Genomic DNA, 15,674 nt, shown 5'->3' on the forward strand with positions numbered 1-15,674 from the left:
GAATAGTGAGAAAAGGCACAGATTGACCTGTGGCTGTAGTCTCAAAATGCCTCAGCAAGCTGTCTTGGCACGAGTTTTATTGTGGGACCCACTTCAATGAAAGAAGAATCCGATCAAAACAATAACCTTTTTGGTGTACAGGAGAAGATAACCATCTCTTGTGATGTTGGTCTTCAATGTGTGTTTAGATTAAGGGAAAACATATTTAGACATTCAAGTAAAGTACAGAGTCAATTAAGAAGAATTTGTCTTCCATTTATTTGATTGTGTTAAAATAATAAGCTCTTACGCTCTAGTTTCACTTTGTTTATGTTGGTCACACAGGAGAAAATACCCTTGCATGAGTAATTTTCAATCAGTTGTTTATTATTGGTATTGGGATCCAATGTGATGCCATGTTTGAGAATGAGTGTTGATTGAAGTGCAGTTTTTTGTTTGGAAATTGTTAGTAGGCTGTGGTAGCAAATTTGGAAGGTGCTAAACTGAAGTGAAGGCTTCAGTGATCAATTATGATTTATTGCCCTTTGCATGTCTCCTTTGAGTGGCAAGTAATCAAGCTGATCCATTCCAAAGCAGGTGTGGCCATCTCCAAGAAAAGAGTATAAGGCAACCCAGATTTTTATAGAGGCTACTGGAGGGATGCTGCAGACATATCAAGGTAGTGCAGACACCCCTTTTAAGACTAGGAGAAAGTGAGAACTGCAGATGCTTTTTGAGACTGCAGTGGTGCTCTTGCCCACTCTCATAGAAGCAATGTAGTTCTGCACTGCTGCTCTTTATACAGCTCTAACTGGAATCAAATTGTTTTGATAAGAATGTCTGCCAACAAAGTAATAGAAGACAAATGGAATTTTAAAAAAAAAATGTTATGTTCAACATGCAGTAGTAGTACCTACCTTAGACCAGCAAACTCTAAAAATATGATCTGAAATGGATTAAGAAGCAAATTAAGAATTAAAAAGGAGAAGAAAAATTGTAAGTCATTCTGCAGGAAAGGAAAGAGGACTCATTGGATGAATATAGAAAATCACAAAGTGAGTTTCAAAGGCAATAAGAGGAGATATTGAGAAATTCAGAAAAATGACATCTGCAAAGGTAAAATATAACAAGAAGAAATTTAATGAGTTTTGAGAAGATTTGTAGCTCAGGTTGAGGTTCTGGATGTAGGTTTGCTCGCTGAGCTGGAAGGTTCATTTCCAGATATTTCGTTACCATGCTAGGTAACATCTTCAGTGGGTCTCAGGCAAAGCACTGTACATAATTGCTGCTTTCTATTTATATGTTTGGGTTTCTTTAGGTTGGTGTTGGCATTTCCTATGGTGATGTTATTTCCTGTTTTTTTTTTCTCAGGGGGTGGTAGATGTGGTCTAACTAGATGTGTTTGTTGATAGAGTTTCTGTTGGAATACCATGCTTCTTGGAATTCTCGTGCGTGTCTCTGTTTGGCTTGTCCTAAGATGGATGTGTTGTCCCAACCGAAGGACTCTATCAACAAACACATCGAGTTAGACCCATCGACCACCCCCTGAGAAAAAAATAGGAAATGACATTACTACAGGAAATGACAACATCAACCCAAAAAAATCCAAACATATAAATAGAAAGCAGGAATCATGTACAGTGCTTTGCCTGAGGCCCACTGAAGATGTTACCTAGTAGGGTGACGAAACATCTGGAAATAGACCTTCCAGCTCAGTGAGTAAACCTACATCCACAAGAAGAAATTCTCAATAGTAGAATAGCAATGGAGTATGTAAGAAAATTAAAATGTGTAAAAATGTTCAAAACTGAATACTGTATATACACACACATTCTGAATGATACTTCAAAGTGATCATGAGGGAATGAAAATTCCATAAAAGAGTATGAAAGAAAAATTTCAGAAATTTAATGCAGCTGAGATGGTATTTCTAAACATGCACAAAATCATATAGAAGGGGATATTCACCCTATTGTGTATAATAACTCTTTAAGTGAGCTATCCAATTAGTCCCAGTCACCTGTTCTTCCTCCATAGCCCTACAAATTTATCTTTTTTGGCAAATATATTTAATGTGATAACCAATTAGTTTGACCTCTGTTCCATATAAAGTCATTAAATTAGTTGTCAGGAACAAACTTAAAGATTACTTGTGTGACAACAGCCTGGCTAGGTACAGGCAACATTGCTGCTGCCTGACCAGTCTCCGTGATTTCTTCCAGGAAGTGACTACACAATTGAAATGTCACACCCTACAATGTTGAATACTGTAGCTACGAAAAGGTATTGAAAAGTTTCATGCAATATGAAATCTCAGGAGCAAAATACTTCAGATGGTAGAAATCTGAAATAAAAACAAAAAATACTGGAAAGACAAAATCAGACATCACCTGTTGAGTTAGAAGCAGAATTAATGCTTCAGATAAGTGAGCTGTCTGAAGTAAGGTCATTGTTCTAAAATGATAGCTTGTTTTCCTCTCCATGATTGCTACCTGACCTGCTGAGCATTTACAGCACTTTCTGTGTTCTATATTGAACATAGAACATAGAACATAGAAAATTACAGCGCAGTACAGGCCCTTCGGCCCTCGATGTTGCGCCGACCTAAGCCTACCTAACCTACACTAGCCCAATAACCTCCATATGCTTGTCTAATGCCCGCTTAAATAACCATAAAGAGGGAGAGTCAACCACTGCTACTGGCAGGGCATTCCATGAACTCACAACCCACTGAGTAGAAAATCTACCCCTAACATCTGTCCTATACCTACCACCCCTTAATTTAAAGCTGTGTCCCCTAGTAACAGCTGACTTCATTAGCGGAAAAAAGTTCTCACTGTCAACCCTATCTAAACCCCTAATCATCTTGTACACCTCTATCAAATCTCCCCTAAACCTTCTTTTCTCCAATGAGAAAAGTCCCAAGTGCCTCAGCCTTTCCTCATACGATCTTCCTACCATGCCAGGCAACATCCTGGTAAACCTCCTCTGCACTCGTTCCAATGCCTCCACATCCTTCCTATAGTATGGCGACCAAAACTGCACACAATATTCCAGATGAGGCCGCACCAGAGTCTTATACAACTGCAACATGACCTCAGGGCTCCGGAACTCAATTCCTCTAACAATAAAGCCCAGTACACCATATGCCTTCTTCACAGCGCTATTTACCTGGGTGGCAACTTTCAAAGATCTGTGTACATGGACACCAAGATCCCTCTGCTCATCCACACTACCAAGTAGTCTACCATTAGCCCAGTAATCCATCTTCTTGTTACTCCTGCCAAAGTGAATGACTTCACACTTAGCTACATTGAATTCCATTTGCCACCTTACTGCCCAGCTCTGCAGCTTATCTATATCGCGCTGTAACCTGCCACATCCTTCTTCGCTGTCCACAACACCACCGACTTTCGTGTCATTCACAAACTTGCTCACCCAGCCTTCAAGCCCCTCCTCAAGGTCATTTATAAAAATGACAAACAGCAATGGTCCCAAAACAGATCCTTGTGGAACACCGCTAGTAACTGCGCTCCAAGATGAACCTATACCATCAACTACTACCCTCTGTCTCCTTCCAGCCAGCCAATTCCTAATCCAAACCTCTAATGCACCCTCAATGCCATACCTCCGTAGTTTTTGCATTAGCCTACCATGGGGTACCTTATCGAACGCCTTGCTAAAATCCATCTACTGCTTTACCCTCGTCCACTTCCTTGGTCACCTTCTCAAAGAATTCAATAAGGTTTGTGAGGCATGACCTGCCCTTCACAAAACCATGCTGACTATCCTTGATCACATTATTCCTATCCAGATGTTCATAAATCCTATCCCTTACAATTCTCTCTAAGACCTTGCCCACAACAGAAGTGAGACTCACTGGCCTATAGTTACTCGGGCTATCCCTGCTCCCCTTCTTGAACAAGGGGACCACATTTGCTATCCTCCAGTCTTCTGGCACTATTCCCGTAGACAACGACGACATAAAAATCAAGGCCAATGGCTCCGCTATCTCCTCCCTAGCTTCCCAGAGGATCCTAGGATAAATGCCATCAGGCCCAGGGGACTTATCTATTTTCATCCTTTCCAGAATTTCCAACACCGCTTCCCTACATACCTCAAAGCCGTCCATTCTAATTAATTGTGACTCAGTATTCACATCGGCAACAATGTCCTGTCCCTGAGTGAATACTGACGAAAAGTATTGACTTAGTGTCTCACCAATCTCCTCCGCCTCCACGCACAACTTCCCACTACTATCCTTGACTGGACCGATACCTACCCTAGTCATCCTTTTATTCCTGAAATATTGACTGATAAGTGGCAAGCAACATTCACAATGTGCAAGTGCCAGTCTCTCACGTGAGTGAATCCAAATATTTCTTCTTGACTAATGTTGCAGTTGCAGGACATTGGTTCGACCACTTTTCTGAATGGTCCCCATCAATATTTTGTGAGTCACCATTGAAGAGAAACTGAACAAGACCAGCCATATAAGTACAGTGACTATGAGTGTAGATCATGGAATCTGTGCATTCTGCAGTGAATAACTCACTTCCGAACTCCCTAATTGACATGGTCAGGAGTGTGATAGAATACTTTCCACTTGCCTGGTTGTAGCTTCAACAACATTCAGGAAACTCGAAAGCACCCAGGACAAAGCAACCCTATCAATTGGCATCCTATCTATCACTAGCAACATTTATTTCTTTCACCACTGACACATAGTGGCAGTAGCAAGCACCTATTTACAAGATGTAGTGAAATAACTCATCAATGCTCCTTTGACAGTACCTTCCAAGAAAGCACATACAGTGCTGGGACCACTACTTTTCGTAGGATATAAATGATTTGGATGTGAGCATATAAGGCATAGTTAGTACATTTGCAAATGACATCAAAATTGGAGGTATAGTGGACAGCAAAGAAGGGTACCTCAGATTACAACAGGATCTTGATCAGATAGGCTAGTGGGCTGAGGAGAGACAGGGGAGTTTAATTTAGATAAATGCAAGGTGCTGCATTTTGGGAAACCAAATCTTTGCAGGACTTATATACTTAATGGTAATGTCTTGGGCAGTGTTGTTCAACAAAGAGATCTTGGAGTGCGGTTTCATAGCTCCTTGAAAGTAGAGTCGCAGGTAGATAGGATAGTGAAGAAGGCGTTTGGTATGCTTTCATTTACTGGCCAGAGTATTGAGTACAGGAGTTGGGAGATCAGGTTGCAGTTGTACAGGACATTGGTTCGGCCACTTTTGGAATATTGCATGCAATTCTGGTCTCCCTCCTATCAGAAGGACGTTGTGAAACTTGAAAGGGTTCAGAAAAGATTTACAAGGATATTGCAAGGGTTGGAGGATTTGAGCTATAGGGAGAGATTGAATAGGATTGGGCTGTTTTCCCTGGAGTGTCTGAGGCTGAGGGATGAGCTTTTAGAGGTTTATAAAATCATGAGGGGCATGGATAGGATGAATCGACAAAGTCTTTTCCATGGGGTGGGGAGTCCAGAACTAGTGGGCGTAGGTTTAGGGTGTGGGGAAAAGATATAAAAGAGACCTAAAGGGCAACTTTTTCACACAGAGGTACGTGTATGGAATGAGCGGCCAGAGGAAGTGGTGGTGCTAGTACGATTACAACATTTAAAAGGCATCTGAATGGATGTATGAATAGAAAGGGTTTGGAGGGATATGGGCTGAGTGCTGGCAGGTGGGACTAGATTGGGTTAGGATATCCGGTCGGCATGGACGAGTTGGACCGAAGGGTCTGTTTCCGTGCTGTACGTCTCTATGACTGTAAGACATACAAGCAAACACCACAGCTGCAAATTGCCCCTTAAGTCACACAGCATCATGACATGGAAGCAAATTGCTGTTTCTTCATCAATGCTGAGTCAAAGTTCTGGACTTTCCTTCCTAACAGCATGATAGGTGTCCCTGCACCACTTGGTTTCTAACAGTTGAGAAAGCAGCTCACCACAACCCCCTCAAGGGTAATTAGGGATGAGCAATAAACACTAACCAATGTGGTCCAGATCCTAGGAAAGAACTAAATGAATGAAATAACAGGATGTGGCAAAATATTGAGTCCAATAATATTGGGCTCAGATTTCTCAGATGAGATGCTGTTCCTATTCCATTGTTGCAAGGTTTCTTTTGAAGCCAAGTCCAGTTTGTATCATCATGTGAACATAGGATCAGGGCCTGGAACAGAAATCGAAAACTGCTCCTGATCTATTCCTCAGCCCTTGACCTGAGCACAGTGGCTCCACTCCTGACCCAGACAGCATGGGACCTGAAAATTCAGGGTCTTGGTTATTGCGGCCTGATGTACCGCTTGGCCTGAGACCTTGGCTAACTTTGGTGAAAGACTCAACACGGTTTATGCCGACAATTCGTCATCAAAGGCATCTTCAGTGGGATCCACTGAAAGACACCAGAAGGAGTACTGCAGAATGTGATAGCATCTTCATTAGATTTCTGTCCATATCTCTTGTGCCAGCTTGTAATGATCAGAACTGACTCAATGATAAGGATTAATTTGCCAATGATGAGTATTTTATTTCTGCATTTAAGTGGGCTAGAATGTGTAGTTATGTTCCATAAAAGTTAATATCAGAATTCTATGTCTGTAATATTCTTGCAATTAAGTATGAAAATTTTGTGATCACATTAGATTTTCATGTTTCTGCTCTATACAGTGTCAAAATTTCATGTGAAATAATTTTGCTGATATTAAAAGAGAGAAATATTTAATGTAGACAACTAGATTAAGTAAAATCATTTTGAATGATTAAAATTAATTAGTCCAACTACATTACATGCTTTGGTTTTTAATAGAAATGATTTATTTACTTTTGCTGTGCAAATTCTTCATTTGCTGGTCAAGGCTTTCTGCCCCTTCCCTCAAATTCTGTGACTGTGTAATATCTTTGCTGGACAGGATTTCCAGTTGTGCTGAAATGTAAACCTGACTCAACCATGTTTTTGGCCCCAAGGTATTTAATAGTTATTTAATATTCTGAGGTAGGTTCACCAGACCTGAAACGTTAACTTTGATTTCTCTTCACAGATGCTGCCAAACCTACTGAGATTTTCCAGCAACTTCTGTTTTTGTTTAGGGTGTAGGTTTGCTCGCTGAGCTGTAGGTTTGATATCCAGATGTTTCATTACCTGTCTAGGTGACATCATCAGTGGTGACCTCCAAGTGAAGCGAAGCTGTTGTCTCCTGCTTTCTATTTATATCTTTCTCCTGGATGGGGTTCCTGGGGTTTGTGGTGATGTCATTTCCTGTTCGTTTTTTGAGGGGTTGATAGATGGCATCTAGATCTATGTGTTTGTTTATGGCGTTGTGGTTGGAGTGCCGGGCCTCTAGGAATTCTCTGGCATGTCTGTTTTGTTTTTGTGTTGTATTTAATGGCAAAGTGCTCAAGTTGTTTTCAAACAGTATTGCTGCCATGTCAACAAAGGTTTGCTGCAGAAGCCTCAGTGAGCCTGCCACAGTAGAGAAGATGTGGCTAGCACAGTGTCCATTCCTTAAAGACTCTTTATTGTAGGAGTTCTCTTTCAGTCAGTGAGTCTGTGCAAGGGCATGCTCCTCATTCATTCATTCCTGTCAATACTAGACGCCAGGGCTGAAAGGAGACTTCTTTATTTCAACAGTGTAAATGGCAAGAAAGGTAATCATTTGGCTTTAATATTTCCCCAATGAACCACTCTGTGAAAAGCAGCAGGGAGACTACAGCACATAGGTCCTCAAGTTGCTTTTCACGAATCCAGATTTAACTAAGGGCAGGTGGACAGAAGGCGAATAACAAATAACATCATCTCCAGCATTTTGCAGAAATGTCTTACTTTGTATTTAGCTTTATTTAAATATTTGAAATTCTGAAGTCTGACCACTGAGTTAGCAAACTACATTTTATGCTTAACACTGTGTTTATCAATGCTATATAATATTTTGTTTATATTAAAGGTACAGTTGTAAAGCATCTTACTTGCCATCAATTCAAAATAACAAATTTTCAGGGATAATCGTTTTGTTGTCAACAAAGGCACAATAGATGGCCTGTTATTAAAGAAATTATGTGAGTAGTGCATCTAGTTAGAAGATGCTGCCAGATCAACACTCTCCACAGATGCTGCCAGATCTGCTGAGTTTTCCAGCAATTCCTATTTTGATTTACAAATGGCAATTGAGCTGAATTATAATAGAGACATTCTGTATGATTTATTTTTTAGCATAATGACTCACAGGAAGACTGGAAACTTAAAGCTGTTCTGGAAGGGAAAGACTTCTTTGGCCCATCGATGATGTACATCCAGGCTTGTGAAACATCGATGTATCCATTAATGTTCAAGCCAAATTTTGAGTGTGTGACTATGGTAAGATACCTTTCTGCTTTTCAGTATTATATTGATGAATTCCTGATAGGTTGTGTAAAACAAAATTATTGTTGACAAGCCATTGCTCATTAGAAACCTGGTGCTTCATTTTTTTTTCAATGTTCTGTGTTTGAATTAATAATCTCATGTGGAATCACTGTGGGGGCTACTGTAGGTGATGAGAAGCAACCTATTCAGCAAAATATTTTAACTTTCATTGATAGTGTTCAAGGTTTAATTAACTGAAATAATGGTTTTGATTGACAACTGGGGAAGAAGTAACATTGGACACAGTTAATAATATAGATGAAGTTTAACAGAAAAACTTGACATATCTTCTAGTTATTTTACACTCATACAGCTGGAATCATATATTGGCAAGCAGATAAATTGATTTGATTCAAGAAGGAAAGTAAGAAAACAAAATCTGATTATTACAATATTCAGGCCTTTTTTTGTGATTTTTGGCACGACAGCTTTTGATAAAACAAAAAATGAGAAGACTGTGACGCCACTCCAATAATTCTCCTTATTAATATAATGGTGATCAGTTTCATGTTATGGGAAAATCAGGCCGAGGTGATGGCATGTTACATGCCAGGAAGAGTGAATGAGATTTTACAGGTTCCATGGTCTGCCGTAATTTAAATCAAATTGCTGGCCTGGCACCACAGACTCCATCCCCACTGAGCAGTTCCCAAGCTGAAGGGCATTACCATATGCATTTCCAACTCTGATTGGAACTTGAAGCAGGAGTCATGAGGCATTGGTCAAAACAAGTTGTAAACCATCCTGGCCTTGGTGGGATGAGAAATGAAAGACTTTATTTCACTGGTTTAACTCGAACAGTCTTTGTAAGTCTCCTGCTCAAGATGGATGGGAAGAAGCAACTGTGTTGGGGGAATGAGAGCAATACTGGGTAGCGGGAAACCTATTCCTGGGACAGTCTCAGAGATATGTAAATGAAGAGAGTAGGTGCAGGAGGCTTCATGGATGAAGGAAAGGGGAAGGGGTAGGTAGGAGCCAGGGAGCAAGGAAATGGAAATTTCCTTGTGAGACTGAGAAGCACCAAAACAGTAAGACCTCTTCCTGGTTTGCTTGGTGCGGAAGTCTGTGGTTTCATCACATAAAGCTCTAATTCAGAAAAAGAACATTCTGGCCTTGGTAACATCAACAAAATCAAATCTATCTTATTTGAGTAAAGATCCTGCAAATTCTGGCAAGTCTTTTGCTTATTCAGCAAATTAAAACAGGAATTGCAGAGGGACTGCAGACCTTTAGTGGTTAGATCCCATTCGTGATCTTAACTGTGCGTTACTCTCCCCTCCCACCCCCACTAGCTTATGTTGAGAACACAAGTCACCCCTCATAATGAAGACAAAACAACTCTAGAGGAAAGAGGTAGTTTTGAAGGATAAGGACCAAGGCAGAAGTAGAGGACTGTACTTAAATCCTACAGGGTTCATGACACACTTCTATTGGCATCATGGCACCACAGATGCTGGGCACTCCTGGCTCTAGTGATTGGAACCAGGTGGACCTTATTGACTATGAGGTTCTTGATTGGAGTTGTTAACCTGGACCAATCAGGAAAGCCTTGGCTGACCAATATAACTAGGAGAGTCCTTTGATGAGAAGGGCACTGCTTGTCACTGGCCGTTCGGGTGTTTCTTTTCTTCCTGGTGGTGGAAACTGAATAAAGATTTGTGCACCTTGTGTTTTTCACTACATGGGTGCTGGGGAAAAAATAAGCACTACCGCAGTTAGGCGGTAGTGTGGGGGTAATTTTAAAAAAAAAGAAAAAAGTGAAAAGAGAAGAAAAAAATAAACAACAGTGTCAGACACCCTGAAAAGAAAATAAAAGAAAAAAAATTTTAAAAATATATAACCAGGAGAGTCCTTTGCTTGTCACTGGCTACTTAGATGTTTCTCATCTTCCTGGTGGTGGAATGTCTATAAGGTTTTTTACACTCATTTCGACACTTGCACACACACGACATGGATGCTGGGGGTGGAATAAACACTCCTGCTGTTTGGCAGTATTGGAGGTGTTTATAGGGAAAAAAATATATATATATAATAGGAGAATCACTTGTTCATTGGCTGCACCAGATGTATTTTCTGTTGGTGGGAGGGAGGACAGGAGAACAGAGTATGATTTAAATGAAGAAAAACTTCAGAAAGCTGCAACACCAAGGAACTTGGGGCACTTGTACAGTAAACATAGAAGGCCAGCAAGCAGGTGCAGCAAGTAATCAGAAAGGCTTATGGAATGCTGGCCTTTATTTCAAAAGGGGTTGGGGTATATGAGTAGGGAAGTCTTACTGCAACTGAACAAGGTGCTGGTGAGACCACACCTGGAGTACTGTGAGCAGTTTTTGTCTCCTTATTTAAGGAAAGCTATTATTTCATTGGAGTCAGTTCAGAGAAAGTTCATAAGGATGATCCCCAGTCTGGAGGGGTTGCTTTATGAGTGAAGGTTAATCAGGTTGGGACTCTAATCACTGAAATTTAGATGAATGAGAGGTGATCTCATTGAAAGATATTGGATTCTTAAGGGGCATGACAGCATAAATGCTGACAGGATGTTTCCCCCCATGAACAGACTCTAGGACCAGAAGGCACAGACTCAGAATAAAGGAGCACCAATTTAAGACTGAGATAAGAAGGAACAGGAGCTTTGGGAGCAGAGTCCTTGTGTATGTTTAAGGCTAAGATAGGTAGATGCTCGATCAGCGGGGGATTCACAGGTTATGTGTAATGGGCACGAAAGTGGAAGTGAGGAATGTCAGATCAGCCATAACCCCTTGAAAGGTAGAACAACCTTGAGGGACTGAATAGCCTACTCCTGTTCCTATTTCTCTGGGTCTTATGGTCCTAAATCCATTTACAACCCCCTCTATCCCTCGCCCCGATTTATTCCAGTAGACATGCCGGTGAAGAATTTTCAGTTTAACAGATTCACGCTTAAGTGACCTAGTTCCAATTGTAGTTTTAACTAAAATGTTCATTATTTCACAGCAGCATACTTAACTCTTAACTACCCTGCTGAAAATATCTTAGCAAGCTACTTGAGTTGTAAAGAAGGCAGGTCACCGCTGCATTCTCAAGGGCAATTTAGGATGGGCCATAAATCTTGGATTAGCCAGTAAACTCCTCATCCTATGAACTAATAAATAAAAGATTATGTCCTTTGTTTCTGGATTTTGCACAAGAAAAAAAGCCTCTGAATCATTGATGCAATGGTGCTACAATACAGATTAAAATTTGTTGTTACTGCTTCAATGGCAATGTCAGTACAATATGTATGAGTTGACTTCTTACACTTAGATTCCAAAGTAATTCACAGTCAATTAGTTACTTGTAATTTGTAGTCACTGATGCTTGATAAGCAAACTTGGCAGAAAGTTTTGCTTTGAAAAATGTGTTGCTGGAAAAGCGCAGCAGGTCAGGCAGCATCCAAGGAGCAGGAGAATCAACATTTCGGGCATAAGCCCTTCTTCAGGAATCAGAGGTTTTGCATTGTCCACAGCAATGAGAATGGCATTCTGTTTCAGATAATGAATGCAAGATGTTTATTGAACAGAAAAATTATGTTCAAGATTGAACCTGAGATCATAATGATATGCATAGATCAGCTTGTTTCTGTCTAGACCCCTGGATCTGATAAGTTAAATATAGTGTTTGGGACTGTCTGATTATTGACCTACAGTACACGCTTGAGTCTAAAAAGTTACAATGTCAAAGCAAAGCATATTAACTCTGTCAAACACTATCCATTTTGTACTACCAAGCGGCATTCATTAAATATTCCCAAATTGCTCTAATACCTAAATTTTCATAGGAAAGGAGAGGATCTCTGGCTTAACAACAATACCGTTGGAGCCCTGCTTCCAGAACTCCAGCCTGAATCCAGCACCCAAAACTTTCGTTGGCAAATAATCGGGTGGACCCATGGTTCAAGGAAGTAGCTGCAATTTTTTCAGACTTAGGTGTGCATTGTATGGACATTATACTTTTCAAGAGGAGATCTAAACTTATTGAAGCTCTTTAGAAAGGCAGAGATCCCTTTGGAGGGTAACATACTGTTTTGGATAGGTCCAGGAATATCTCTGGAAGAACTGAAGTCCCACTTGTGGGTGTTAGAAGTAGAGACAAATGTGTGGAGCAAGTAAATGAACTCATTGGAACAATCAGATATTTGAATCACTGGTCTTTAAATTAAAAAAGTCTGATTGACTCTTGCAATTTCATTTTGTTGACCTAAACCTAAAGATTATCATTGGATTTGTATTATATGACTAATTTCATAAACTATCGCTATCACAACAGGATGTTTATCATTTCACAGTTTGATTAACAGCCCTAAGTTGTTGTAACATCTTGGAAATAGGGCTATGCATATAAATGCTTCTTTTTAATAAGGGGTTAAGTAAAGAACTTAAATGGTGTGAACTGTTTTGTCTCTAATCAATGAGATTGTTGAATAGTGGTCACCAATAGACACTTAAAAGTTGAAATTTACCATTTTTTGATAAAGTCCTTTTGTTAATGAGACTCATATCAGGCAATTCATCAAGGCCAATGCCAACTTCTCTCATGCAATCAAAATGATTTCCAGCTCCTAAATTATGCAACCAATTTCTGTGGTGGCTGGCTCATAGAATTGGAATTGTGTTGCAGGAGTTGTGCAAATGCTCACCACTGTCAGGACTTTGAAGCGTTCACACTCCCTGTGCCATATTTAGACCCTAGTCCCATAGCAACTTAATGCACTGCAAGTGAGGCACTGGCTCCACACTGTAATCCTGTATTCTTCTCATGAAAAACATTGTCCAAAAGGGCATGTCAGCTCCTCTGTTTGCCGAATGGTGACGTGGGTCATTGTGATTGCCAAGGTGTCAGAGACCACAATTTTTCCCTTTTGTACACTGTAAGTAAGTTATTCTACTATATTATATAGCTAAATCACCCAGGGAACACACACTTGGAAAATTAATTGGTGCATAGTTTTATATATAGAAGACATATGTTGCTTTTTGAAGGAGTGAAATTATTACTTTGAGACAGAGTAGCACTAGGGGTTCTGAGTTAAGGTAAAACTGCCTAATGATAGCTCTCCAGTCGAATTGCATTTTGTTACAAATCTGAAAGTGAAGAGCAGGCATAGATCTGCAGAATCAGTGAATCGAAAACATCCCTTTCTCCCCCTCACCATGGAAAGATGAATAAACCAAGAAAACTTAAAAGAAAGAATTCTAACAAGAATAGGCATGGGTGCACCGGATCAAAGTGAAAAATAATGATCACTTACCAGAAAACAGCTTGTCATTATTGCGAAAACGAAAAGGAATTGTGACAGACAATTTAACTCACCCTTGATATCTGGACTTTAGATCTTGGGAATTTCTTTTCATCTATATTTTTTTCACCCATAATATCTGTGCTAAACTGTTTGCCTTTTGTGTGTCTTAATCTTGAATGAGTGTCTGTGTATTTTGGTTGTAAAGGTTTACAGTTATGTTAAATTCGAGAGTAAAGGATCAGAAATCATTTGTTTTCTGTCATTTGTTAAAGGTATGTGTGTTACAATGAATTGACTGATAATGCAAGTTTTGAGAAGATTTGTAGCTCAGATTGAGGTTCTGGGTGTAGGTTTGCTCGCTGAGCTGGAAGGTTCATTTCCAGATGTTTCGTTACCTAGTAGGGTACATCCATAGATTAATAAAACCTGGTGTGAATTGCTTTTGTCCTGAAAAGCAGTCAGCCAGGCAAGTTAGTTATTTTGTTGATCTCATTGGGATTTAATGCATTTTGTGATGGCACGTGGAGCAGTGAGGCACTCTTCCCAGTTAACTCATGACAACGATCAAGTGAAATGCCCAGCAGTGACAATAAGAAATTCAATGTTTTTTTGTGCTCTATAAGGTTAAATACCACCATTTTCTCTCTACTGCCATACACTTACAGGGCCACCACTACTGACTTTGACACTGCAGACATCGTTTAGCCAGGCTTATGGACTGCAACAGCAGCTCTCACTATTGCATGCAGGATGTCTATTCAATACCTCTCACCCATCTCACCCTCCTGAATATCACGAACCCTTACTGCCCTCTGTACCTTCTAATCATTGGCTGGGGGCATCTCAACATCTTTCCTGCCCTTGCATCACCTCTAATGCCTCTCCCATCGACCTCTATCCGACTCAATCGCTCGCTTTCTGTCTTGGCAAGAATATCTCTCATTACCAGGAAGAAGCCTCTCAACCAAAAGAGGATGCAGTGGCAAGAATTTTACCTGCACCCTCCAGCAGCTCAGAGACTTTCACCTCAGTGTGTTCTCTGTCTGGATTAGATGTGGTAGCACAGTCTGGTGAGCACATCATGTAACGTCCCTGCAGCCAGTTGATGAAGATACACCCTGCCAGCTGACATTCTGAGAGCTGCTGAAGACTAGGCACCTGCTCAGCCCCAGGCCTAGGATGATCCCATGGTCTCGGTTCTGAATGATTTCATGAAACAACACAGAGACTCAGGAACAGCAGGCAGCTTTGTCAGAGACAGTGGTGAAACTGGATCAGAGGATAGAGGAGACCACTGATATTACCAGTTCTGAGCTGGATGCAGCAAGCGTAGCTGGCTGCTTTCATGGGCAGATTAGCTTCTACTATGATCACTCAGGTCCAGCATTTCTATCTCTGCCAGATATGTATACAGATTCACATTCCATCAATATAACCATGAGCACTCAGTGTCAATGGCAAAGTCAGAGGGGGAAAAGAGACCTTGACCTCACTTCAGCTGGCCCTTCCACCAATTGACAGGCAGGCACCCAGAGGGAGGGGGAGCCACCAACAGCATCCCCTGAAGCTTCAGCTCTGGACACTGTAAAGGTGCCCGACTCTGCCACTTCCATCCTACTTATAATCCAAAAGCCTGCAGAAGTCTGACTTGAGGAAGATGAGTTTGTGCGGGTTTCCCCACTCCTAGACAAGCCAGGTCTTTCAGGCCAACTACAGAGAAGTCTACCTCTAACGTAGCTGCAGACATCAGGACTGCATGTAGATGTAACTGGAGAGAAAGGAAGGATTAAATCTCTAAATGGCATTTAGAGAGCAAGGTTGACATTTCACTGCAAATAATCTTGCAATTCTATAAATATATATTCACTTACATGATTTAAATATCTGATCTAGTCTCTTTGTGCCTTTCAACCATGTCACACCCTTTCTGTAATGCAAGCATTTTCTTGGTTTCAATGAGGTCACTGGAAAAGTGCAGCAGGTCAGGCAGCATCCAAGGAACAGGAGAA

The 15,674-nt window shown here is 40.7% G+C and overlaps 1 protein-coding gene across 1 annotated transcript in view; it reads left to right on the forward strand.

Annotated features, from left to right (window-relative positions):
- Positions 1-15,674, forward strand: part of LOC140486199 (cilia and flagella-associated protein 47-like) — a 482,883-nt gene that overhangs the window by 269,797 nt on the left and 197,412 nt on the right. Inside the window, exon 48 of the mRNA XM_072584990.1 lies at positions 8,217-8,360. Coding sequence (XP_072441091.1) covers positions 8,217-8,360 — 144 coding nt within the window. The remainder of the gene's footprint in view (positions 1-8,216; positions 8,361-15,674) is intronic.

This window comes from Chiloscyllium punctatum, chromosome 15 (assembly GCF_047496795.1).
Source record: "Chiloscyllium punctatum isolate Juve2018m chromosome 15, sChiPun1.3, whole genome shotgun sequence".
Classification (NCBI taxonomy): Eukaryota; Metazoa; Chordata; class Chondrichthyes; order Orectolobiformes; family Hemiscylliidae; genus Chiloscyllium; species Chiloscyllium punctatum.